Consider the following 26,261-nt stretch of genomic DNA (forward strand, 5'->3'; position numbering starts at 1 on the left):
GAGGAGGCAGCTCTGTTTCCGGGGCACCCACTCAATGGTTTCCATGCAGTCTTGCAGGTCTGCCCTCGTAGGTTCGTCCACTTAGCCCTGCTTTTCAGATGCGGAAATGGAGGCTCAGACAGTTGAAATGACTTGCCCAGTGTCACACAGCCGGTAAATGGCAGACACAAGCCCAGAGAGATCTCACTGAGGAGCCCACGTCCTCCATCATTCCATTGTCCCTTCTGGAACCTCCAAGATGCAGGAATAACAAGAGCTTTCCTCCAAGTGTTTCCCCTGCTGGCCTTGGGGCAAGGTGTTGCACCTCTCCTGTGCTCTCTGACCGCCAGTCCTGGAGCACTCATTATGTTAGATTATCCCAAATAGGTCCCACAGACCACGCCCCACCCCCAGGATCCTTGGGCACCAGAGCTACCCCAGGAGCCTTGGGCCCAAACCAGGAGGAGCAGGGAAGGTTTGCTTCTGCAATCACGCCTCTTGCAGAGGGGTGTGGATAAAATTGTAGTGCATGTCAGATTTCAGCAAATCCAGATTAAAGTTGAAAAGATCAATCTGAAGCTGAATAACAAAACCAGCGCTAATTAGGAAGCTCAGCCCCAGTTCATGCTCCCCTGCCTTGCATCATCCATGGGCAAAACCCCACCTTGTCTGTTTATACAGAAGAACAAAGCCCATCCCTGGGGTTGGCCAGAGTCCCTGCCAGTGAGCCTTGGGATGCGGGCACCTCCACAGTCCACCACCTGCTCCTGCTCCCTCCTGGGGGGGGGGGATCCTGAGAAGCCCCCAGCCCCTTATAACACAGAACAGGAGGGGAAGGGCGGGTACTAGCATCTGTTAAGCTCCCCGTGGGTGCCGGGGCCTTACATTCATTATCTCATTGAATGCTCCAAAGCCCCATGGAGCAGGCACTCACCACGTAATCATGTGCTCAGAAAGTGTGAGCTGTTCTTACTTTATCCCCACTTCACCGACAGAGGTGATAGAAAAGCAGATGATGGGCCCAGTGTCCCACAGCTGGATTTCTTTTAGTTTTTGTTTTTGTTTTTTGGAGATGGAGTCTTCTCTGTCACCCAGGCCGGAGTACAGTGGCACGATCTCGGCTCACTGCAACCTCCGCCCTCTGGGTTCAAGTGATTCTCCTGCCTCAGCCTCCCGAGTAGCTGGGATTACAGGCATGCGCCACCACGCCCAGCTAATTTTTGTATTTTTAGTAAAAACGGGATTTCACCACGTTGGCCAGGCTGGTCTCAAACTCCTGACCTCAAGTGATCTGTCTGCCTTGGCCTCCCAAAGTGCTGGGATTACAGGTGTGAGCCACCACACCCAGCCCCACGGCTGGATTTCAATCCAGGCTCATCTAGTTCAATACCTGGTACCTTCTCACCCCCCACCCCAGCTTCCTGGCGGCTGGCTCTCTCTGGTAGTGGCAGCATAAATGCCTTCTATTCCTTGCTTTTGCTTTTCATTGTTTTCCGTATTTTGTAATTCAAGTGTTGCTATAACCTTTTTAGTAGAAATATATATATGAAACAAAGAATATGAGAGTTATCCAATATTGTAAATGCTGCTGACATCTGCTTTTTTAAAAATTTAAGTATATACTGGGAACTTCTTTTCTTTTTTTTTTTTTTTTTTTTTGAGAAGGAGTCCTGCTCGTGATCAGCTAGGCTGGAGTGCAGTGGGGTGCATCTCAGCTCACTGCAACCTTCGCCTCCTGGGTTCAAGTGATTTTCCTGCCTCAGCCTCCAGAGTAGCTGAGACTACAGGTGTGCGCCACCACACCTGGCTAATTTGTTTTTTTGTATTTTTAGTAGAGATGGGGTTTCACCATATTGGTCAGACTGGTCTCAAACTCCTGACCTCAAGTAATCCGCCCACCTTGCCCTCCCAAAGTGCTGGGATTATAGGTGTGAGCCACTGTGCCCAGCTGATACTGGGAACCTGTTTTCATGTTAGTAAAAATCCTTTTGGAACATCATTTTAAATAAATATATAGTATATTATTATATGATGGTACCATACATTAAGGAAGCAGTATTGTCTTATTGGAAATTGTGATTGTTCTGAATTGATTGCTAATATGAATAGAGTAGTGGAGAACATCCATGCACAGCGCTACTGACAACTTAGGGGTGAGATGGCTTCCTCTTCACCCCAGTTTTGGTCATTCTCTTCTTCCTTAAAGCTTTGTACACAAATTCATTTTATTCTGTCACAGTTTCTCAAGACAGGGCATTGTGGCATGGTGAGGAAGTGTGGGCTTTGGAGACAAGCAGACCAGTCTCTACATAGTGGTGCTCCATACATACATGTTAGCTGGGCATAATGGCTCACACCTGTAGTCCTAGCACTTTGGGAGGCTGAGGTGGGAGGATTGCTTGACCTAACGAGTTCAAGACCAGCCTGGGTAAAATAATGAGACCTCGTTTCTACCAAAAAAGAAATTTTTTTTTTAAATTTTCAGGACGTGGTGGTACATACCTGTAGTCTCAGCTACTCGGGAGGCTGAGATGGGAGGATCACTGAGCCCAGCAGGTTGAGGCTGCAGTGAGCTGTGATCATGTCACTGCATTCCAGCCTGGGCAACAGAGCAAGACTCTATCTCAAAACAAACAAAAAAGATAGTTGTTGATTGCATGATATTTACAAAGCAACCACTATATGCTAGGAACTTAAAATATTATTCAACTATCATAACAACTCTGTTGTCAGAAGAATTATTATTCTTACTTTGTAGAGAAGGAAAACTGGGCTTCAGCAAGGTGGAGAGATTTATCTAAGTCCCTGGTTAGATGAATGTCCTTTGGCAAATTATTTAATATCTCTGAGTCTCGGTTTCCTCACATTTAGAATGAAAGCAGTAATACTCATCTTGCCAGGCTAGTGCGAGAACTAAATCAGCTAAGTGTGTGCTTCCCCTGCCATCTGTTCTCTGCTTGGTGAGGACTGTTTTTGTTTATCTCAGGCAGCCCTTCCACTTGACCATCCTAGAGTGATGTTGCCTTACAGCCATCAAGTGTGTTCTTAGGGGTAAGGTACTACTTTTTATTTACTTGAGAAGAGTTCCTTATTCTGTCATAAAATTTCTTTCTCCGTAGGGCATTATGATATCAACGAATCCCTTGTGAAGCAGTCGCCAAACACATTAATGTCTTGTTTTAAATCAAAAACCAACCGTGGATTAAAACTGACGTCAACAGGCCCGGGACCCGGTTATTACAACCCTGGCGATTGCACAAAAGTTCCAAAAAAGACTCTTTTCCCGTGAGTCCCGATCATTCTGATCTTTCTTTTGAAAGGTGGTTGTGGGGAAGGAGCCCAACATAGAGAAAAGGCAGGGGTGTCACTGCTTGGCAGAACACAGTGCCAGGCCACTCTTCAGGGGCCCTTAGTCACACATAATGGTGCTCAATAAATGCCTGTTGAATGCCTGATATTTATTGAGCAACTACTGTGTGCCAGGAACTTAAAATTGTATTCAATTATTACTATAATCCTGTTGAAAGAATTGTTATTCTTACCCCATAGAGGAGGAAGCAAGGCTTCGGATTTGGCGGGAGATTTGCCTAAGTCCACACAGCTAAAGTGAGGAGCCACAGGGAATTGGCTCAGGACGAAGTCTGTCCTCATTCCCTGTGATGCTGGATTCCCCTGGTGCTGACATTGTTGTATTTTTGTAACATAAAATCCTCGCTGGAGTGGCAGGACATTCAGAAGCAGTCCGGCTCTCGCAGCTTTATACTGATGGAAGTTTAAGCCCCGACTTTGGAGTTGGTGATACCTGCTGGATTTGTACTTCAGCTCTGCTGTTTTTATGCTCTGTGACCTTGGGCAGAGTTCTAACCTCTCTGAGCCTCCATGCCCTCATCTGTAAAGTGGGAATAATTCCTGCCTCATAGGATTGCTTTCAGAATTAAAAATATATGTTTGGCTGGGCGCAGTGGCTTGCGCCTGTAATCCCAGCACTTTGGGAGGCCGAGGTGGGTGAATCACTTGAGATCAGGTGTTCGAGACCAGCCTGGCCAACATGGTGAAACCCTGTCTCTACTAAAAATACAAAAATTAGCCAGGCATGATGGTGCATGCCTATAATCCCAGCTACTCAAGAGGCTGAGGCAGGAGAATCACTTGGACCTGTGAGGCTGAGGTTGTGGTGAGCCGAGATTGTGCCACTGCACTCCAGCCTTGGTGACCGAATGAGACCCTGTCTCAAAAAAAAAAGGTAAATAAAATATATGTTTGGCATTGGCATTGCAGCTGGTGACTCAATATTAACACAGATTTTTAAAAATAAATACAGGGATTTGTGTTACCCTGTTTAATATCCTGCACATTTTATATTACTCTCACCTAAGAGTCTCAAACACTCACAGGGCTTATTTATTTCTCGAATGGTTCTAGAACTTCTGGAACTAACAGCAGTTAGGGTTAGTCCTCCTGTTACCATCTCAGCTCTCACCCTGGTGCAGCCCCTCCAGACACAGCTGGCCAATGGGAGGGCTGGCCAGGTGGGACCAACCATATATCCACCTGGGCCCCTCCGGAGAGATCAGGCAGGTGGTGGGAGCCATAGCCACAGTGGGTCAGAAGTCCAGGCAACCCAGGGAGGCTGACAACATTGGGCATAGTCTGATCATCAGCCTAGGGTAAGGGGACCACTGTTAGAGAGAGGTGAGAGTTGTGAATCTGCCAAGTTGAACTTAGAATCTGGAGAGGGGATTGAGACCTCCGCTGGAATCCACCAGAGGAGTCCCTTCTGCCCTCCAGGGCTAGGGCTCTGCAGGCTGGCCTTGTACAGGCTGTAGGGCCAGGGGCTGGGGCAGGCCAGTCTCCAGGAACAGCTCTTTCTCTGGAAAGCCTCTCTCCAGAGACCTCCCGCCTCCAGGTTGGCATGCGGCATCTCTACAAGCAACTGTTCCTTTACTCTGCCAGAGGAAGGTGGTCAAGAGGACAGGTATTGGGGTTGGCCGACCAGAGTATGAATCCCAGCTCTGTACCTTCCAGAGACTTCTCTCTGAGCCTGAGTTTCATGTTATTAAGTAGAGATAAGAATCTTGTAGGGATTCCGTGAAGATTCGATGAGAAGATGTTGGAAAATAGCTATTACCGGCTGGGCGTGGTGACTCACGCCTATAATCCCAGCACTTTGGGAGCCCAAGGCAGATGGATCACTTGAGGCTAGGAGTTCAAGACCAGCCTGGCCAACATAGCAAAACCCCATCTCTACTAAAAATACAAAGCTGGGTGTGGTGGCGGGCGCCTGTAATCCCAGCTACTCAGGAGGCTGAGGGAGGAGAATTGCTTGAACCCAGGAGGTGGAGGTTGCAGTGAGCCAAGATCACACCACTGCACTCTAGCCTGGGTGACAGAGCAAGACTTGGTCTCAAAAAGAAAGAAAATAGCTATTACCCTTATAATGATAGCTGTGGTTATTGTATATCCTATAGACATATTAGGCTATATTATACAATATGGCTGTTATTTGGCATGGCAGCTCAAGCCCCCAGCCCAAATTTGGAAGCTTCTTCAAGGAAAATGGTGAAATAACATAAGAGTGGAGGACACTTGGTTTTTAACTGTTTTATCTGGAGAAGTATCTTCTGGCTTTTGCTCAAGTTTGAGCAGGTGGTTTGAGATCATTCTTATTTTATGGTGGTTGCATTTGTCAGTCATCAGGCTCTATAGATTTCTAGTTCTGTACTGGAGGCTCAGGTGAACAGGACACCACGCCTCCAGCCAGCCTCATCTGGGAACAGCCTCGAAGCCAAGTGGGGGAGCCTGCAGCAAAATGCTGGGTTAGGTGGCCTCAGGGGTGTGTGGCCATGCACATCCCGTGGGGCCGTCTTCCCACTGGGCAGTGCAGCGGGGCTGCGTGTCTGGGGCTTCTAGGGATCGCTGGCTGTCTGTCAAGGCTTCATAAATAAAAGGTCTTTGGTTAATAAGTCTGAGAAGCACTGCATGGTAACCCTCTGCCCCTGAGAACATCGCAGTCTGCACAGGCATCTTAAAGGCTCTGAGAAGGGCAGGGAACAGCTGATCACGTCTCCTGGGGAGGCCATGGAGGCGGCGTGGGCAGTGGATTGATTAGTGCAGACTCCAAAGTCAGTACCATGGAACCTCCACTTTCCCCTCTCACCAGCCAGGTGGGCCTGGGGGAAGGGAGGTCACTTAACTCCCAGTGAATTCAAAGTCGTCTTTGGTGAACGGGGATAAGAGTACCTCATAATATGGTTGCAAGGATAAAAGGAGATAACCCACAAAACTCACATGGTAACTTGTATTTTTATCAAAGCAGGTGAGCAGGTCTTCCGAGTCTTCCTAGGGTTTCTAGTGTGGCCCCTTAGGGCAGATGCTGTGCTGGGGGCTGGCTGTTTGTTAGCACTGGCATTTCTGAGCTCCTTAGCTAAAGGTCACACCATCGGGTGTTCCTTGGCCATGGCCACCTTGCTGAATCAAAAGCTAAGAGGATTTCTCAGCTACCAGGGTGTCTTCAGAAGCAAAGTGAAGTGTCAGCCAAGGTTTCACTTCTGAGGTCTTCAATATCCGTCACAGTGGTGACTCAATGACTTAGGGTGAGTCAGGGTGAGAGTTTTGGAGATCAAAATAGTTCCTCCTAGGCACTGCCTTCCAACTCATGCTCCCCGGCAAGGAGGTGCAACACTCAGGGTCATCTTTCTAACCCTTGATCTGCTTCCTGGAGTTTTAAGCCACTGGATTTGCACAGACACGCTGTCTTGTCACAGCTCGAGCTGAAAAATCAAGCCCCGTTGGCCCCACTCCAATTTTGGTAATTAGATTGGACCCACCTTAACTTCCCCTGGGATTTTCAATTCGATATGGGATGCTTCCTCCCAAGTGGCTGTGATCTGTCACCCGCCACCCTGTTAAATAGATACTGCATTCCACCCCAGAGGCAATCGGCTGCCCTTTAATGATGAGAAAAATTGCCCCTTTATCCCTCCCAACCCTGGGAATCCCTGAGGCAGAGTGAATGTGTGCCTGGGAGTGGCTGGAGGGTCTCGGATGCCTTCCCCAAGTGGCCTGCTGAGTCCTCGAAGACATTCATTATTCTTAGGTGATTTGCAAACAGCTCGCATTGGAAGCTGCAAACACATTTAATCCAGCTGTGGCCAACTCAGAGCCTTTGATAGATGTTTTCTTTCCACGGGGCAGGGCCAGGTTGGCTTTTATAACTGAGTAATGAGGCTCATAAAAGCCCTGGTCACAGTGCACTGTGGGCTGCCCTGGGTTTGATCTGGCCTGACCTTTGTGATTTGCCAGCCCCACCTCGACATGGAGGGACCAGCCCTGGATGAGGATGAAACTGTCATGTGGGCCTCAGATGCCTGGGCGCCTTTACTTGCTGCCAGCCCTCTGCTTTTCTCTGCACTTCAGCAAATGTTCCTAGGATAGGGCTGGGGGCCTCAAAGCTGAGGAAGACACATTCCCTTCCCTTAAAGAGCTAGGCAAGTAAAAGCCATAGAAAATGCAACATTTTAAGTGCAAAGGAATAGCCAGAATGTATTCAAGGGCCGTATACTCTGAGCTGAGAGCTCTCAGATGCGATCTGCCATCATCCTTCCACTTCTCCTCCAGGTGGGCATGTCACTCCGAGTTTACAGTGAGGTGCAGGCTGTTTACCGTGGTGGGGCTGGGATTTGAATCCAGGTCCCTCTGCCTCCAAAATCCATCTCCAAAACCCATGTTCCTCACTTGAGTCACAGGATGGGAACATCCAAGACAGTCAGGTGCGGGGTGGTGAGATGGGTGTCGGTGGAGGAGAGAAGTTTCCCTGAAGGAAGTGAGAACGTCAAGAATTGAATTCAAGTTTGCGGGGAAAGTTGGTGTTCCTCACAGAAGGAACAGCAGGGACAAAGGCATGGAGTTGCTGAACTGTGTTGTGTTGGGTGTTTCTGGAAGGTAAAACGGAAGCAGCAGTACGTGGGAGATTAGGCTGGATTGAGAGGCCATAAATAGATCTTGCCTTTAACTTTTCGTCAGGGTTTGTAAGTGGGGAGGGTCAGAAGCCAGTGAACAACCCAGGAACTCGCCGGTGGATGGAGGGTTGAAGGCAGTCTAGGTGCTCAGCGTCTGTCTCCTTGTGTCCCAATTCCTGCCATAACGGCTACAGCTTTCCCCATTCCATGCTTTTGCACCTGCTGTTCCCTCGGCTGGAAATGCCCCTCACCTGAAGACTTTCTGGATTTCTGGGTGGATTTCTGGATTCATCCTGTTGGAATTAATGTCCGTCTGTCTCTCTTTCTGCTCTCAATGCAGTTTTGTTTGTTTGTTTTGGAGTTTTTTTGGTTGTTTGTTGTTTGTTTTTGTTTTTTTTTAACCTCTATTCTAACAGATTTCATGTTTTTAAACAAATGTTACAAGTAAAGCACTAGTTAATCTTCCTAACAATCTGGGTGGAAGTATTATTTCCACCATTTTACAGATGAGGAAATTGAGGCTTAAGGAGGTTAAGAGCCTTTTCTAAGAACACATAGCTGGTGAATGGAGAAGAGGGGATTCAAACCCAGTTCTGTCTGAGTGCAAAGCCCGTACTGCCTGAAGTTGTCACCAGTCATGGCTGTTGCTGGCAGCGGATTGTCAAGCCCTTAAGGACACTTGGGTCCGTGTCTTAGTACAGAACTGCCTGGATTCCCAAGCATGTCTGGCCCAGAGTCACACACATGGCTGGTGCTCATGAAAGATCCATAGAGCTAGGCTGAAGGTTCTGAGCCTCTCCTGGGCATACTGAAGGAATGGAAGGCAAGGGACCTCTCTAACCCATCTTGCCAAGAACACTGGTGAGTCATTAACTCAGCGTGCTCCAGCCTCCTGCAGGCTGTCCTTGGCTAAGAAAGCAGATACCTCATGGTGTTCTCAAAGAACAGGGTGGGAATCTTGGGCATGGAGTGACCCAGACCAGTGATGGGGTGACCTCATACAATGGTTGGTTCATTCCAGCTTTAATTTCCAGGAATCAAACCTGTCTCTCTATGATGCCAGCCACAAACTCATCAAATGTCTGGAGGTGTTTTGAAGGGGGAACCGCAAGCCAGAACAAGGAGAAGCCAGCTTTTATTTATAAGGGGAGAGGTTGTTGATTACACCCTATAACCAGTTCTTCCATGCAGATTCACAGCAAACAGGGAGGCAGCATGTCCCCGCTTTCCCTGTGGGTACCTTTGTTCTAAATATAAGCATCCACGCCAGCTGCTCCTCCACCACAAGATGTGAACCCAAGCACATTTATGATGACTTTTAGTGTCCTCCCTGACAAGGGGGGTGTCCCCTGCCTCAGCATGACTCTGAGGTGGAAGGGCCCTAAATCAGTCTTTTACGAGGCTCAATTGCCTGTCTGTCACCAAGCAGCACACAGTGACGCTGACACAGGGATCATCAGAAGAATAACAACTATCTTTATTGAGCACCTACTATGTGCTGGTGCTCTACTAGGTGCTTTACATACCTTTTCTCTAGTCATCGTAACTCTTTTATAAAGTTAGTGTCATTGCTCCGTGCCATGCTGTGTATACTGACACTAAGCTATGGAGAGATCAGGGGCCTTGTCTTACAGCCAGGAAGTGGCATGACTAGAATTCAGCCTCAGGTCTTTGTGACCCTTAAACTCAGTCCCCTCCGCCATCATGCTTTCCTCCATATTGCTAGGTGCCAAAGACTTGAGTTCCATGCCAGCATTCCTATGAACGTGCCTGTAACTTTGGATCAGTTGGATCTGGACACCAACATTTTTAGAAAACTAAGGAGGTTGAAGAAGATATCACTTGGGTCCCCTCAAGCTCTCTGTGTTTGAGAAGTTGTTGGCTAAAGTGCAGTAGTGCCCCCGTGGCCAGGAATCCCAAGTCCCCTTCTTTGCTTGGATGGGCTGGCTCCCTTGGTCGTTGAGTGCTGGGGGAGGCTCCTTTGGCCATTCAGTGCAGAGTACCTCCTCTCCCCTTTTGGTGAGAAGCCTTTTAGAAGAAGCCCTGGGTGTGAGCCAGAAGGAGGCGGCCCTTCTATTGCATGGTTGGGAAAGTAGCATGATTCCTGTAACAAGCCCAGAAATCTCTGACAACCCAGTAGAACTTTGAATCAAGGCCTGATGAAAGGTCACAGCAGGAAGGGACCTCAGAGGTCATCTTGTCTAATTCCTTCCTTTTACAGATGGGGAAACTGAAGCCCAGAATGAATTAATGACCAAGCTGGGACTCAAGTACAGGTCCTATTTCTCTTTCATTTAATGTCTCAATATCAGAAGTAAAAGATAGACTCCCTTTCTTTTTTTTTTTTTTTTTTTTTTTTTTTGAGACGGAGTCTCACTCTGTCGCCAAGGCTGGAGTGCAGTGGCCGGATCTCGGCTCACTGCAAGCTCCGCCTCCCGGGTTCCCGCCATTCTCCTGCCTCAGCCTCCCGAGTAGCTGGGACTACAGGCGCCAGCCACCTCGCCCGGCTAGTTTTTTGTATTTTTTAGTAGAGACGTGGTTTCACCGTGTTAGCCAGGATGGTCTTGATCTCCTGACCTCGTGATCCGCCCGTCTCGGCCTCCCAAAGTGCTGGGATTACAGGCTTGAGCCACCGCGCCCGGCCGATAGACTCCCTTTCTTGAAGGAGGGGAAGACAGACCTGAAAACAATGACAGTGTAAGTGTAAGGGTTATGCAGTCTCTTGATTTCCAGCCCAGTGCTTTTCCACTCATGCCTCCTGCCTCCCCAGGATGATATTTAGTAGGATTCTGGAACATCAATGTTACAGTGGCCTCTAAAGACCTGCTGGTCTTGGGATGGCAAATCTCTGGGCTGTGGGATGCTTCTTTCTCTTCCCTGATCATGGCAGACATCACAAGTGGCTCACCAAGGCCTCTTCGCATTGAGTCATGTGAGGCCTCAGTTTCTTTCACAGAACTCCAGCTAGGCACTACCAATCAATCAGAGTTGGCACATGAGATATACACTGCCTGCCATTTCTGATTAGCTCCACGTCTCCAACAATGCACACCGAGCTCTCACTGTGTGCCAGGCCCTGTCCTGAGTGCTGTGTTTTAGGTGCATCATCTCATTTATCCTGACAACCCTGACCTCAAAGTAGTTACTATCATGATTGCCATGTGCAGATGAGGAAACAGATCCTGGGGTTCCCAGCTCACCAGCAGTGGAGCTAGGACTCTGCCCAGGTGCCACGTCCAGTCCTCTTTCAGACAACCTGGTGCTGTGCAGGCCTTGGCTGCGTCTAGAAACTATGCCTTCCCCACTAGACTGCCTTAGTGACATCTTCCCGTTTTTATCTTTCCCAAAGGAAAAACCCCATCCTGAACTTCTCTGCTCAGCCTTCGCCTCTGCCCCCGAAGCCGCCTCTCCCAGGTCCTGGTCAGTATGAGATCGTGGACTACTTAGGCCCCCGCAAGCATTTCATCTCGAGCGCGTCATTCGTGTCTAATACCAGCCGGTGGACAGCGGCGCCCGCTCAGCCAGGCCTGCCTGGCCCAGGTCAGAGGATTGTTTTAAATGACTATAAAAACCAAATCTTCTGGAATTGTCATTCTTGGGTCGTCACATGCCCCTGATTTATAGGTTGTTTCCCAAATAGGTGACAGGGATGAGAGTAGTTTGGAAGCGTTATCCGTTCACATTTTCACAGTACAAAAGTGTTTTGTTTTTTAAGGTGAAGGGGCTCTTAGAGATGGTCCAGGCCAGGGATTCGTACTGAGGACCATGAACATCTAAAGGGCTCAAAGATAGTCTTGAAGGGGTCTGTGACTCTGCAGTTGGCTGCAGACTTGGCACATATAGACATTATTTTCTGGGAAAGGAGGCCATAGCTTTTGTCAGCGTGTCAGAAAAGTTCTTTGTCTTTGTCATTATTAATTTTTTTTACTTTTTTTTTTGAGATGGAGTCTCGCTCTGTCACCTAGGCTGGAGTACAGTAGTGCAATCTTGGCTCACTGCAACTTCCACCTCCCAGGTTCAAGCAATTATCGTGCCTCAGCCTCCCGAGTAGCTGGAACTACAGGCACCTGCCACCACACCCAGCTACTTTTTGTATTTTTAGCAGAGACGGGTTCTCTATGTTGGCCAAGCTGGTCTCGAACTCCTGACCTCAACTGATCAGCCCGCCTTGGCCTCCCAAAGTGCTGGGATTACAGGCGTGAGCCACTGTGCCCAGCCAGAAAAATTCTTTTTCTTAAAAATATTTAAACTACTGGTCTAGTGTGGCCAGGTTATTTTACAGCTGAAGAAGCCCTGGAGAGCAGGTTGGCCACAGGTCCGTGGCGAATTCATGGCGGGCAGTGCCAGGCGTTTCCCCATTTGTGCCTTGTTTGTTAATGAAATTAACCAGGGATTGTCCAATGGAGCAGCACTTTTCAGCCATCTAGCGCCACGCCCTTTTTACAGGCAAGCATAAGTAGGGATCACCTGTTATATCTGGGATCTAGCTGGGAGCTAATATCAGGAGGGACTCACTCCAATGGGCAGTCTCTGTGCTTCCTGACCTATTTGTAGCTCTCTATAGAGCGCTTTTGCTATTACCACACCCTGACCATGGCCAAAGCATTGGGGACTGACATGTGTGGCAGGTGGCACAGGAGGACGAAGGCAGAGCTGTGATGGCCGCCAGCTTGGTTACACTCAGCCTTTCCGTGAGTGTTGACGATGCTCCTGTGCTCGGGAGCCAAGATGACCTGGGCCCTGGGTTTGCCCCCAGAGGCTGCAGTCAGGTAGGGAGACTCCTTCCGCTCCATACTCACAGGTGAGACTAACATAAGGCAGACTGGGCAGGGAGAAAGTCACTCGCATAGCTTTGGCCTTGCAAATGTGGTGATAATCACACCAGCAAGGCTATAGAGGTTTGATCTGGGGCTCATCTGGTCAGTCAAGGAGAACTCAGCATTGCAAACATGTATGTCCTCTATACAAGGGTGAGCTCCAGAGAGGGCAGGGCATGGGCAGGGATCCTGGCTTGACCCTGCTCGGCCACATCCTCTAGGAGCATTGCCCGAATGACTTTTCCATGCCATTTGTGGTGCTAGACACCTGGCACACAGAGACAGGCAGCTCCTGCTACTCTGATCACCCAGGCCAAGGTGGGCTTCTGCGAGGGGTTTCCTGGGCACATGTATGTGTCGGCATCTGCCTGCTCAGCTTCCAGTAAACTCAGATATACCTGGACTGCCATGGGCTCCCCTCAGCAGCTTCCCAAGTATAGGAACAGAGAGGCCGCACTCAGGACCCTCATTAACCAAGTCAGTATCAACAAGAGAGTTTCCGGTCGCCTGGGGCTGTGATTCCCAAGCCCTGTTCATCTCCTAGAGAACCATGTCTGCAACTGTCATGGCTTCTGCTTTTATGGAAACCCCTGAACTAAATCAAAACAAGACCCCATGAAGCTAATACTTTGCTTCAAGAATATTGTTTTACTCAATTTCTTTTCAAATTTCATAGAAAATAGTTTTGTAAATTTTGTTCTGTTAAAGAAGTTGAAAAGAATTAAAGAAGGTAGGAAGCCAGAGTTTGACTCCTGCCTGGGCCCGTTAAGAGCCAAATAACCTCGGGCCAGTTCCTTCCACTCTGTCTCCCCTCGTGTAATATACAGGGGCTGGCACAGGGCTCCCCAGGCCTTTCCAGCTCTGAGGTAGAATGCCAGAGACTGCAGCACTGGGCCTTTTCTCTCTTAATGCCTCCTCCTCTCTCTCCCCTCGCAGCCACGTACAAGCCAGAGCTCCCGGGAAAGCAGTCCTTCCTCTACAACGAGGACAAGAAATGGATCCCGGTGCTGTAGGGATGTCACACAAGGTCGAGGAGAACCCCTGCCATCAGCCCGTCCCGCCCAGCTTCCCCAGGACATTCCTCAGGAGGAGACTGACCATGTGTGTGGCAGCTGACAACTTGGGGGCCAGCTCTACCACTCTGGCCTGGCGTGCTAGCCGGACTGCTGCCATTGCCTTTGTCTTGAGCTGGAGACATTGCTCCCTGGAGACTGCACCCCAGCCCCACGGACTCCAGTGGGTTCCTGAGCAGAAGGGAGGAGTGGACAGAGCCCCTGGCTGCTTCCCCACGCACCCATCCAGGCTGGCTTCCGGCACGACTCCCTGCCACAGACTGAAGGGACTCCTGAGGTGCAGACTTCAAGGAGGAGCAGTCCACCCTGAAGGTGGCCAAGCCTGGAAGCCCCACCCTTCCCTGTGTCATTCCTTCATTCATTTACACATTCATTCATTCCCTCACTCCTGCCTTTCTCATTTGTCCCTTCCTGACCTCACTCACTCACTCACTCACTCACGGTATATCTACTGGGCGAAAGCTACCTGCAGGCAGGCGATGCTTTTTCCACCACTCCACAGCTTCCTTTCTAAAGTGACCACCTATTTGGAAAGGCCTCGCTTTACTCCTTTTAGACCTTTTTCTTCTTTGGAGTGGGAGATCATCTTGGAATGGCAGTGGCCGGGCCCAGGGGCTGTGCTTTTCCCTGACTTCCTCTGCCGGCGGGACTGAATTTTCTCAAGGCTTGCAGGCCCCTCCATGGAGTCCACATGGCCTGTCTAGGCCTGATAGCCTTTGTCTCTTTATGTGGAGGCCAAAAGAAATGTGCCCTGGTGGTTTTGGTGGAGGCTGCACAGGTGCACGGTGGGTGGGGAGCTGCCAGGTTCCTTCCCTCATCTCCCAGCAGACTTTGACTGACGCTGTAAGTCTCTCTGTGCATTCACCCCGCCAGATACTGAGAGGTTACAAAGGCTCCAGGGCCTGTACGTCTGTGGCCTCTCCAGAGAAGTGGTTCTCCGCCTTGACTGCGCACTGGAACCACCTGGGGACTTTAAAAAGTACTGAGGCCTGGGGCCCACCCACAAATGCTGATTTAACTCCTCCAGGGTGGGGTCTGGGCAGTGGGGAGGCGGGGGGGTAAAAGCCACCCAGGTGATTCCAGTGACAGGTGAAGGTTGAGCAGTGACACCTTCCAGCTTCTTGACTGGCTCTGGGAGGGGAGCTGGGAAGGACAGGAGGTGGGAACTTTATACACACGGAGCACCTACAGCGTGGCTGCGGTTCCACACTCCTGTCATTTAACCTCCACGCATCACCTCATTCTGACATCACGGGGGCGTCACAGCCACAGTGAGGCCTGGCCTGGCAGAGCAACTCTGGGTGCCCCACTGGGGGCACGCCTAATGGGAACCCGAGGCAAAAGGAAACATCAGTAATACGAATCCTGTCTTCAAGACTGTGATGTTTTGTTCACCATGCATTTTTTTTTTTGCCTTAATTTAAAAAATATTGCATTAAACTTATTTATCTTGATTATTGAGCTTTTGGGCACTCCTTAATTTTTGTGCCTTAGGCTAGAGACTCACCTGCCCGTAGCCTTGACTCTAGGTAGGGGCTTGGGAATTAGGACCACAGACTCTGTCAGCGCTGGAAGGTTCTTATAGGCATCATGGTTTTCACACTTCTTTAAAAAAAAGTTTTATTCAGACAAACGTTTACAAGAAATCCTATTTAAATGGGGAGAAGCAGAGCTGTGGTGATGGAGTTGGGGGGCGGATACACAGGGCCTGCTGCAGCCCCTTCCTCACTTTGTAGTGACCTTGGAGACCCACCAGTGAGTCCTGAGGCTCTGAAGATGATAATTACAAACAAACAATGGAGATCATGTCCTGCATTTCATACCAGAGAAACTGAGGGCTACAGGTAGCAGTGGCTGGAAAGTCTGCTCTCCCAAAGGAAGAAAGACGCACTTCAACTTGGCAGCTTAAAAAAGCTAAATGAGGCAATGAAGGAATTGAACTAAGAGACAAAAACTGGCCGTTCACGGTGGCTCATGCCTGTAATCCCAGCACTTTGGGAGGCCAAGTGGGGGGGGGGGGTGGATTACAAGGTCAGGAGTTCGAGACCAGCCTGGCCAATATGGTGAAATACCATCTCTACTAAAAATACAAAAATTAGCCAAGCATGGTGGTGGGCACCTCTAGTCCCAGGTACTCGGGAAGCTGAGGCAGGAGAAATCGCTTGAACCCGGGAGGCGGAGGTTGCAGTGAGTGAAGATCATGCCACTGCACTCCAGCCTGGGTGATAGAGTAAGACTTCATCTCAAGGAAAAAAAAAAAAAAAGATAAATGAAAAGAAAGCAAGCCTGAATCTGTGATTTGTTCTCTAAGGAAAATAAAGGCCTTGACTTGTAGCATTTGTCAATTTCTGACTGTCACCATGGCTGATTTCAGTGTGCCAGCACGACCACACTGCTGCAGAGTTGGGACGAGACGCATGCGATTGCTTCTGTGAGCTGTAGGAGCTGGCTCCGGGGAAAGTGGCTTGGCCTAGGGAATAGGGGCAGAGCTGGCACAAGACTCAGGTCATGTGGCTCCCAGCCTTGGGTGCTGCCTGCTGGCCCCAGCTGTGAGGTCCTCTTCAAGCTCATTCTGCACCCTTCCCAGGACTTTCTCTTCAGAGTCAATGATCCTGAGGTTGTAACAGTCAAAGACAAACATCTGGGCATCAGGAATCTGCTGCCTTCCAGAGGCGGCACCTCTGCTCCACTGGTGCCCTGCACGTCCCAGCATCCTTCAAGTCCAGGACAACCCGCTGTCAGCACAGAGCCAGAGCGAAGGGAGACAGAGGAGCAAGACCTCGACCACTGTGGCCCTCTCTTCCCAACAGACTCTCCCAAAAAGAACGAGTGCAGCATGTGAAGTAATGTGACGTAATACATAGGTAGATTTTATTACTAAATACCACGTGAGTATACAAAATGCATCACTGAATAACAGCTAAAAAACAGCCCAAGAAATATGAAATACACATTTTTTGAAATGATAAAAACATATCCATGAAAAATATAAAATGTTGCATATATGTACAATATATTTATATATATATAGATAACATAAATGAAAATCGTAAATAAGAAATGTATACAACAGTAAGTGGCAAGGCAGTAGTTTCACACAGCGGTCACTTTGCCCAGTCAATCGTTGGTGCTATTTACATCTTGCGTTGAGGAAGTCTGAGAAAGAGACTCCACTATAGTGTCTTTTAAAAGTCATTTGCACTGAAAATCAAGAGTTTTCAAGTTAACTGACCAAAGGGTGAGAAACCCTTTGTCTGAAGTTGAAGGAAGACGGAGAGTGGGGGTCGCACCAGCTGGCGTGATGCTGCGGGAGGGAGCGTGTGCCGCCACCATGTTAACGGGCAGCCTGCAGGAGCGCCACTGCAGACAAGGGTCTTGGGAGGAGGGAACAGTCTTCTGGGTAGGTGGTAACCACGGTGACATTGTTTTAGCTACGGGGAGGCACTGGCAGGAAGTTCAGGGAGCAGATTCAAGCATGCCATGGGGGTTCAGGCCAGGGAATCCCCCAGGTCTCTCCCTGGCCCTGACGTCTATGGGTCTGTGACTCAAGGGCTTCCTCCCTCAGGGAAGGCATTCAAGTAACAGCGCTGAGGCATGTGGAGAGGTTGTGTGTGGCGTGGGGCCACGTCCCTGCTGGCCCCTTGCAGGTCGCGAGGGTTTGGATGCTCGAGAGGCCTTACAGCTCCTTAAGGATGATCTGAATTTTGCCATCCAGCTCCCCCATGTCCAGCAGGAAGGCGACGTGGTTGCTGTAATGCTGAATGATGTTGTTGTCCATGTTGACTAAGATTCTGGAAGGGAAGAGGGGATGTGGTTGGAACACAGCAGGCGCCCTGTTTTCAGGCCTTCTGAGAGACCAGGATGAGTGACGGGTCATACCCAGTGGGTACCTGCCACATTTTAGGCACCTCACAAACTTTCCCTCTGATCCTCACAACAACCCCGCAAGGTCGGGGAGTCACAGTCTCCTTTACTGCACAATGCCCAGTGGCCGAGCCACAACTCAACCCAGGCCTGCTGGCCCCCACGATCACAGCTATTGTGCCGGATTGCCTCTGTCCTGGTGCACCCGAGGATGGACACTCAAGCAACTAGTATGTAGATCTGGGGGGGATGCAGTGCTCCCTTAGTCACCATATTGAGGACTCAGACATGAAGTGTGAGTTCAAGTCCAGGAGGGGTGGTGGTTTGGGTTCAACAAGAGGCCTGGATGTGTCACTCAGCCATGCCTGCTTGAGCCTGAGGCAGCTGCCACACAAGCCCCTCCCAGTTCCATTCCCAGGAAGCTGAAATCTCAGGAGGATTGTCCAATAGACTTGAGGGGCTAGGCCCACTCTCTCCCCATATTCTCCAGGGAAGGACCTGGGTCAACCTGAGAGAGACAGAACCTTCATGGCTGTGGGCCCCTGCAGGGAGTCAGAGCCATTGTTTATGCCAAAGAGCAGCCCTCTAGGAGCTGCTCCTGATGAAGGACCCACCAAGATGTGACTTGAGCTGATCACATCAATCTTCTCTTTGCCCCTTCCCTGCTGTCTTCTGAGCATGTAATGGAGTTGGCTATATCCACCCACACATTCACCATCCACCATCCATTCACATATAGCCCCCATCCATCATCCACCCACCCAACCACAGCCCCACCCACCATCTACCCACCCATATACACCTCCATCTACCATGCACCCACCCACTCACATCCCCATCTACCCTCTACTACGCACCCATCCACCCACTCATGCACCATCTACCCACACACTCACCCATCCACCATCCTCCATCCACCTGCCCACCTGGCCTTCATCTTCCCATTCACCCCTATATTCACTGAGGCCTTTCCATGTGCAGGGCCTTGCTCAAAAACAAGGACCATAGGGAGATGAATTAGACCTAGTTCCTGCCTTCCAGGAGTTTTGAATCTAGTAGGGACTGGGAGGATGAATCCTTATATTACCCCAGTTCATAGATGGGGAAGCTGAGGTTCAAAGAAACAGTTATTTGTCTAAGGTCACACATTTCCTAGATGGCAGGGCTGGGATTTGAACCTCTGTCTCTTTCTACTGTATCATCTTTAGAAGGAAACAAAGCCCTATAAGTACAAGTTCGGAAGCAGTGGATAGAAGGAGGGCAAAATCCAGGGCTACGGGAGAGTTCTTTGAAGTGGCGCAGGAGCGGCAGGCATGAGGACCCCCGACCCGAAGGCATGGCCCACATCCAGTTTTCTCTCCCTGCCACTTTCAGGAAGGAGATCCAGGCTTGTGCTCTCAGTGGTTTGAGTGCTGACTGCCAGTGTGTAATCACAGGCTCCCCTTTCTTGGGTCCTGCCTGGAGTTCCTTCATTTCACAGAGGGCTCTTTGTCTGGGCACTGGAGGTCGGAAACAGACCAGGGGAGACCAGAACTGGGCAGAGGGGAGGGCGCTTTGTCAAAATCAGGGTGCTTTTGTTTGCCATTTATTGGGTGCTTCTAGGTGCCAGGCGCTGTGAAGTACCTGATGTGCACCAGCTGGAAGGCTGGATCCCTCCCACTCCCCAGCAGGGCCTCCCAGCACGCTGAACTCACACCTGCTCACACCTGCCAAGCTCACACCTGCTCACACCTGCACAAGAGGGTTTCCAGATGGGCTCACAGACCCCTCCTCTCATAAGTCAGTGACAACAGGCCCCTGAGAGGCAGAACAACTGTCACCAAATGTGGGCCTCTTATTATTTTCCACCTTCTAGCTGTCTTCAGTCCGGGGTCACATTAAACCCCTGGCCAGCTGCCAGCAAAAACAATGTATTTGTTCATCTTTCCAGCACTTTGTGGTGCCTGTAAAGCTGATTCTATCCACCTTCGTCCAGAGGACTTTCGGGAGGGTTTCATGAAAATAAACCAGGCCTTTGATCAGAATTTCCTGTTTCTCACATGAGGACTTGGAGGGAGGCAGAAGATGAGCCTGGACTCTCCTAAGAGGTATTTTGGGGAACACTGTCATTCAGACATTTCAGACAGTCCTGGGGCTGAGGTTTTCATGGCCGTGGGGGTGTGTGGGGTGCCTCTGAAGGCTGCTGAGTGATGCCCTGGGCTATGGTGCTGGACAAATAAACTGAGCACTCTGGCTGCATCCTTTATTTGCACATTGCTTAGCGGTTAGAGGAACAAGCAGGAGGCAGGATAACACAGTGGATGACTGTACAGGCTTTAGAAATCGGGGATGCTTCTGCCAGTTCCTAACTCATGACCTTGTAACTACTGCAGACTTCAGTTTCCCCATACATACAAACGGAGATAATCATACCCAGCTCAAAGGGTCCGTGAGTGGTGCTCGGGAGGGATGCAGCCCAGTGCCTGGTGTGTAGGAAGTGCCCCATGAATGGGAGGTTTTAGAATTATGATTTCAATAGCTGGCTGGGGCTTAAGGGGAAGCCTCTGGCAACTCAGTCAGTGGGGCTGGGGAACATCCTTTATGCACACCCCACCCTCCCACCCCCCCACGCAATCACACAGCCTGGCCTGGAGTGGGATTGGTAAGGGAGGCCTGCCACAGGTGGGGCTGGAGCCAGGGGGCGTGGGCACCGGTGCTGAAGGGAGAGTGCGGCTGGGCTTGTCTGGGCAAAGCAGAGCCTGCCCTTCGCCATGAGGTGGATTTCACTCTACAGAGCATGTGAGACTCAGTTGGAAACCGAAACTTGGAAAAAAAGACACACAAAAAACTAGACATGTATGCGACTAAAAGCAAAAAAAAAACCCTTCCCAGGGGCTACAGGGATGGACACTTTGCCCCACGCTCAGCCTTCTGTGGAAGGCTAGGTAGGAACCAAGGAGGAGGAAGGCAGGCAGGGCTGGGCCTGTGAGGAAGGCGGCCAGGCCTCTAGGCCTGATGAGATGGGGACTCAGCTTGAGTATAAAACCTGCCTCACTTTGCAGAGTCTTCTAAAAAGGAAGATCCACATGCAATAGCCACAGGGCAAGCGGCTGAGCACCTCCAAGGGGCTACTAGCAAATGTCGCTGGAGTTAGACTGTCCACAGCAAGAGGATCAGATTGGAGCTATGCGCAGAGGGGCTGGGAGTGCATTTCCCAGGGCTCTGGTTCCGGGGCCTCTGGGCTGGCAATAGCAGTGACAATTCCTCACTGTCTGGGGGCCCTATGCCAGGCTGGTGAAGTCACCTACTGAGGAAGGGCTGCAGAGGCCAGGCTCACTGACTCTGACCAGGGGACAGATGTCTGGAGGACAGTTACCACGTGACCCTACCTCTCTTTCCCAAGGGATCTTCTGAGCAGACAACAAAGGTACTGTGGTCCTCAGGAGCCCACGGTAGGCAGCCAGGCACTGCCTGCCCCTAGAGGGTACAGCTTTACTCTTGGCCTAGTCTGGCTAGCAAAGGTGGAGGAGGCCTGTGGAGCATCCCTGGCTGGATTCCCTCAAAATGACTCCCAATCACAATTCCTTTTCCAGACTCATCGCCAGCCACTCCCTTCCTGCCTACGGCTCTGTTAGTAGCAACTTTGTTGGGCCTGCCTGCCTCATGCCTTTGATCCACTTCTCCTGCCCCTGAACACTGCTTATTACCTCTGAGCCTCAGTTTCCTTATCTGTCAAATAAGGACTCTTAGTGTGGCTGTGAGGGTTAAGTGGGGTGTGTTCAGCCTAGTGTCTGACACATAGTGAGTGGTCAAGTGGATGGTGGTCACTATAATCATTATAATCAAATGGCTTGATTTCCCAGTGGCCTTGAACCTGGGTCTTCTGACACATGACCCTCCACTTCTCTCTCCACCCCACACAGCAGATCATATGTAAAGACACTTCCACTTGTCTCCCACTCCCATCCTTCCCAATTGTGACCCATGTCTTGTCTCTGCAGATGGAGAGGTGACCAGTGGCCCTGGCCTGGCTGGGGGGCTGTCCACCCCAACTCCACAGCCCCTCAGCCCCTTCACAAAGGCCAAGTACAAACATTGCTCAGCACTGAGCAACCAGCTGGGGGAGGGTGAACTAGGCACTCACCCTCGCTTGCATTTCTTGTAGACTTTGTAAATGTTCTCTTCAGGGAACCCATACTTCTCAGAGATCTGGAAGGAAAAGATAGGTGATTCATTGCCTGCTGCCCACGCTAGATTTAGACAAGTCTTTTATGCCATCACTTTTTTTACTTCCTGATTACAAAAGTAAAATATATGCATATTGTGGACAAATATGAAGAAGAAAATTATAACCATCTATAATCCTGTTTCTCAGAGACAGACACTGAGTATGTGTCTTCCCATCTTTTCTTCATGTGTACGATTATGTGTATAAATGTTTCTAGGCTCCACCTGGTTTTATATATCTTTTTACTTATCATCCTATTACAAGCCTTCCTATATCACAACAAACAGTTGTCAAGCAGCATTTTTAGTGGCTGAAAAATAACCTGAAGAGCATCTATCACTGCCCTGAACTGGTCCATCAGACACTGAAACTGTCCTAGTGCTGCGGGTGCACCCAGGTACCAGCTGGCCGGCCTCGTGCAAGCTACCTGTGGACACAGAAACAGTGCCCACCTCAGAGGGTTGCTGGAAGAATGAAGTGGATTGATCCACATTAAACACTTAGGACAGCTCCTGGCGCGTACTGAGACCTGAATAAGCGGTCAGTGTCGTTTTTTTTTTAGAAGCAGAGCAATGAGGATGCTTCTTGCCCTGCTGTGACAGGGGAAAGCCCAGACATCTGCCCCGTCTAGGCCGGAATTATTAACCCCATTTGATGGGCGAGCATGCGGAGCTCAAACAAGATAAGCCACGCACCCAAGGCCTAGACCCCAGGTTAACTGACTCCATCACATTTGAAAATGTTGGAATTTAGTTCCCTGCATGAGGAGACTATGGGTCAGAGGCTTGTTGAGTGACCTGCCTGAGATGACAGAGCCAGCGTCAGCCTGTCTCCCCAGAGCTTCTGAAGATTCCTCTGGGGCAGGCAGATCCAGTCTGGTCCCAGCTGAGCCACCTGAACATGCAGAACATTGGACGGGTCACTCTTACTTCTCTGAGCCTCGGTCTCCTCACTTGTAAAATGGGCATAGTAATAGGATGTACACACAGGGCAGTTCTGCACATGAACTGAGACAAATACGTAAAGGGCTCAGCCCAGTGCCTGTGCCAGGGTAACAGCTCTGTAAGAGCTGTTGTGTGTGGATTAGTACCAGCTGCCTAGAAGCTGCAGCAAACCTCAGGTCCTGGGTTTCAGGTAGAGGTCATCCTCTCTGGCATTTTAGAAAAAGGATCGGGTTCAACTTCTCAGTTATTCTCTGCCCTAACAGAGACTCCTCCTGGCAAGAAAAGTTCTTAGACTACTATTTCTTTTCATGATGATGTGACTGAAAGCTACTAGGAAGAAGATCTCAAGTCAGTCTAAGGAAGAACTCAGGAACTGTCTCACCCCAAATTGGACAAATTGGACAAAGACACCATGGCTGCCCCCCAGGTAGTGAACTCTCCATTCCTAGAAGTACACAGGTCAGAAGTGGGTACCAGCTTGGAAGCGCTGCTAGAGAGAGGGAGCGCAGGCACTAGATGGGGAGCTGACCCTTTAAGGTATTGTCCAAAGCCTCTGAGTCCATATTTAGGTGACATTAATGGTCTTTGTGAGCCCAACTTCCTGGGGCTGATGCCAAGCAGGGATGACGATGTGTAAAGAGCACGCAGCTGAGCAGTGTGAGGAGAGCCTGGGCTGGCATCCCGGCTCTGTCACCTGGAGCTGAGGAACCCTGGCAAGTCACCCGACCTCTCGGAGGCTGTATCCTCAGGAAATGAGGAGATACAAATAGTACCCACTTTTCAGGGTTGTTAAGGGCACATGATGAGCCAGCACAGGCGGCATGTCTGACCAGCTGCCTGGCACATAGTAGGTCTTCAATAAAGGTCTGACCAACTGCCTGGCACATAGTGGGCCTTCAATAAAGGTCAGCTAGTGTTACTATTTGATGCCATTTTCACTCTGCCAGCCTGAAATCTTGACACCATCTGGCTTTTCTGAGTGGTTTTACCTTCAACACAGCTGGCCCTGGTAGAGGCTGTTTGCTTAGTTTTTGGTGGAGCCACAAAGCTGGCTATGGGTTTTACTCAGGACTGGGCTGTTCTGCCCGCTCTCTGGTGGTTTAGGGGGCTGGGGAAGGTCTCCTTGCACAGACGTTGCCTTCGGCCACCCCAGCCAGTGGCCCCCAGCCAGCCACAAGCAGGCGGAATGAGGCCCCCTGGGAAAGAAAGAGAGCCTCTCTGGGGCCTGGCCTTTTTGGGTTCCATTCCCATTAAAACAGAAACAGGTTTACAAAGCCAACAAAAAACCCTGGCCTGTCAGACAGCAGCCATCAGATTAAGGAGGATTTATGGTGTGTGCGATTCCCAGGGTGCAGTCAGGGTTCTGACTGGGAGATAACATCACGGAGGCACACCCCCACCGGCAGGGCCCCTCAGGCCCCCTGAACAGGGTGGGACGGGTAGGCCACCGACAAGCCAAGGTTCCCTCCTGTGGGAAATCAGAACTGCATGGTGAGGAGTGGGGACAGGAGCCTAGAGGGGGGTCTGCCATGGTGGGCGGGGTCCACAGGCAGCTTACCGCATTCCTCAGCCCCTTCAGGTCTGGGGTCTTCAACATGAGGGCGTCAAACACCTCCTCAGTCTCCCTCCGCACATACAACAGAACTGAAAAGAAAGGGGCAGCTTGAGGAGTGCAAGGAAGAGAATGTGAACAGGATCATGTCAGGGGCTGCGGAATCTGAAAACGTTACTTGAAGACTGACTTCTGCTGAGGGGCTGTGCCCAGCTGGGACGCCCTTCGGCCAGCTCTGCAGATTCCCATGTATCTTCTTAAGCTGTGCTGATGTGAGGGTGTCTGGACCCTGCTCTACTACCTGCCAGCCAGGTGACCTTGCAAACGTGATGTTAACATCACGGAGTCTCATTGTATTTGTTTATAAAATGGAGGCTCTGTCCACTGTTTCGTAGAGTCACTGTGGGAATTGATGGCGGTGTCTGGAAACACGAGCTGCCGCGCATAGCTCGATTCACGGCTGCTGGAAGCTTTTGAGCTTAGCTGCTAGTTGGTTGCTTTCTGACGGTCAGCTACAGCCTCCAGAGGTTTGGGCTTGTTCCCCACCCCGAGAAGTCACAGATTTAGAGGGTCAAAGCCAGGAAGCCAGACATCAAAACCCCACCCTTCTCCCACTCCCCATTAGAAAAAGTGGGGGAGGAGGACCCGCCCAGCATACTGAGCCTGTTGACTATGCCAGCTGCCCAGGGTGCCCACGTCCACACGAGTTCAGGAGACAGAAGCCACCAGTCCTGTGGTGGTCTCTCCAAGAGGCCTGAGGTGCCCTCCTTACCCCCACCCCCAAGTCTTGACCTAAACCTAGCTTCAAGGGGTAAGGCAGCTCCTCGTGCCCTCTCCAGGACGCCATGAGGGAGGGGGAAGCTGGGGTGGGCTCGGTGAGTAAATGTGGAGGGCGGGCGGTCACCTCTCTGAAGGTCATCTTCCTTGGCCTGCTTGGAGGGCAGAGGCTCAAACTCCTCAGTGAAGGGCGAGCAGGTACGCTTCAGAGGCAGCCTGTGGGGATGGTAGTGGGGGAGCTTGTGAGGAACTCGGGGGCCCCTAGAGGCTGAAAGACACTGCTGGGCCTCCAGGGGCCCTAGAAATGGGGAAGAAAACACAAGGGTGGACACAAAGGAGAGGGACAGTGGGGATAAAGCAGCAGGTCTGGAGTTGGACTGCCTGGGTTCAAATCCCAGCCCTGCCACGCACTAGCTGTGTGACCTGGGTGCATCTATAAAATGGGGTGATGAGAAAGCAATGATAGCAATACTTCATAGAGTGGTGTGAGGCCACAGGAGACCATGCACACTGCTCTTAGAACACTGCGATGCACAGTAGGGCCTCAATAAATGTGGACTCATCGTCATCATCATCATCGTTCCTTTTTAAAAGAATTCAGGTCAGATGTGAGGCAGTGGGGATGGAAGGACTGTGGGCTTTGGAATAAGACAGACTTGGGTGCCAGTCCTGCTGCCGTGACTTAACAGCTGTGTGACTAGAAGGCACTTCACTTCTCTGAGCCTCAGTTTCCTCATCCATAAAGTAGGGCAATAACCCTGCTTGCCTAACTCTTAGGCTGTTGTGAGGTGACAGGTGACACAATTTGGGGTGAAAGCACCATCTGAAAAGTACATTTTGTTCATAGGGAAGAAACTGATCATAACAACAAATGATCTTCATAAAGCGCTTTCCCACTTACGAAGATTCCATATCCACGCCACCCTCCTCACCCTCTCAAGGCTGTTTTCCTCATCTGACAAATGTGTAGGCTGAGGCTCAGAGAGGGGAAGGGACTGCTCAGGGCACTAAGTTTGTGGCTGACAGAAGGAAGGACACGAAGGCCCTTCCTAGGCCCCAGCTAGGCCCCCCAGTGGGTGTGTGTTGGGGA

The 26,261-nt window shown here is 50.4% G+C and overlaps 2 protein-coding genes across 10 annotated transcripts in view; one reads left to right on the plus strand and one right to left on the minus strand.

Moving 5' to 3' along the window:
- STPG1 (sperm tail PG-rich repeat containing 1) overlaps nt 1-15,278 on the plus strand; it is a 56,846-nt gene extending 41,568 nt beyond the window's left edge. For all 6 annotated transcript variants that reach the window (XM_077969669.1, XM_002802234.4, XM_015131276.3 and 3 more), the window contains 3 exons: nt 3,099-3,264; nt 11,287-11,477; nt 13,691-15,278. In XM_077969669.1, coding sequence (XP_077825795.1) covers nt 3,099-3,264; nt 11,287-11,477; nt 13,691-13,767 — 434 coding nt within the window. In that variant the 3' untranslated portion in view covers nt 13,768-15,278. The remainder of the gene's footprint in view (nt 1-3,098; nt 3,265-11,286; nt 11,478-13,690) is intronic.
- GRHL3 (grainyhead like transcription factor 3) overlaps nt 7,495-26,261 on the minus strand; it is a 45,674-nt gene continuing 26,907 nt past the window's right edge. For 3 of the 4 annotated variants that reach the window (XM_028838125.2, XM_077969634.1, XM_015131254.3), the window contains exons 13-16: nt 25,299-25,387; nt 24,401-24,486; nt 21,815-21,879; nt 16,672-17,618 (exon numbers count right to left, since the gene is read on the minus strand). In XM_028838125.2, the coding sequence (XP_028693958.1) occupies nt 17,504-17,618; nt 21,815-21,879; nt 24,401-24,486; nt 25,299-25,387 (355 nt within the window). In that variant the 3' untranslated portion in view covers nt 16,672-17,503. Of the gene's footprint in view, nt 7,793-16,671; nt 17,619-21,814; nt 21,880-24,400; nt 24,487-25,298; nt 25,388-26,261 lie in introns of those variants that run through there. The other variant, XM_077969622.1, reaches the window with a different exon arrangement.

This window comes from Macaca mulatta, chromosome 1 (assembly GCF_049350105.2).
Source record: "Macaca mulatta isolate MMU2019108-1 chromosome 1, T2T-MMU8v2.0, whole genome shotgun sequence".
NCBI lineage: Eukaryota > Metazoa > Chordata > Mammalia > Primates > Cercopithecidae > Macaca > Macaca mulatta.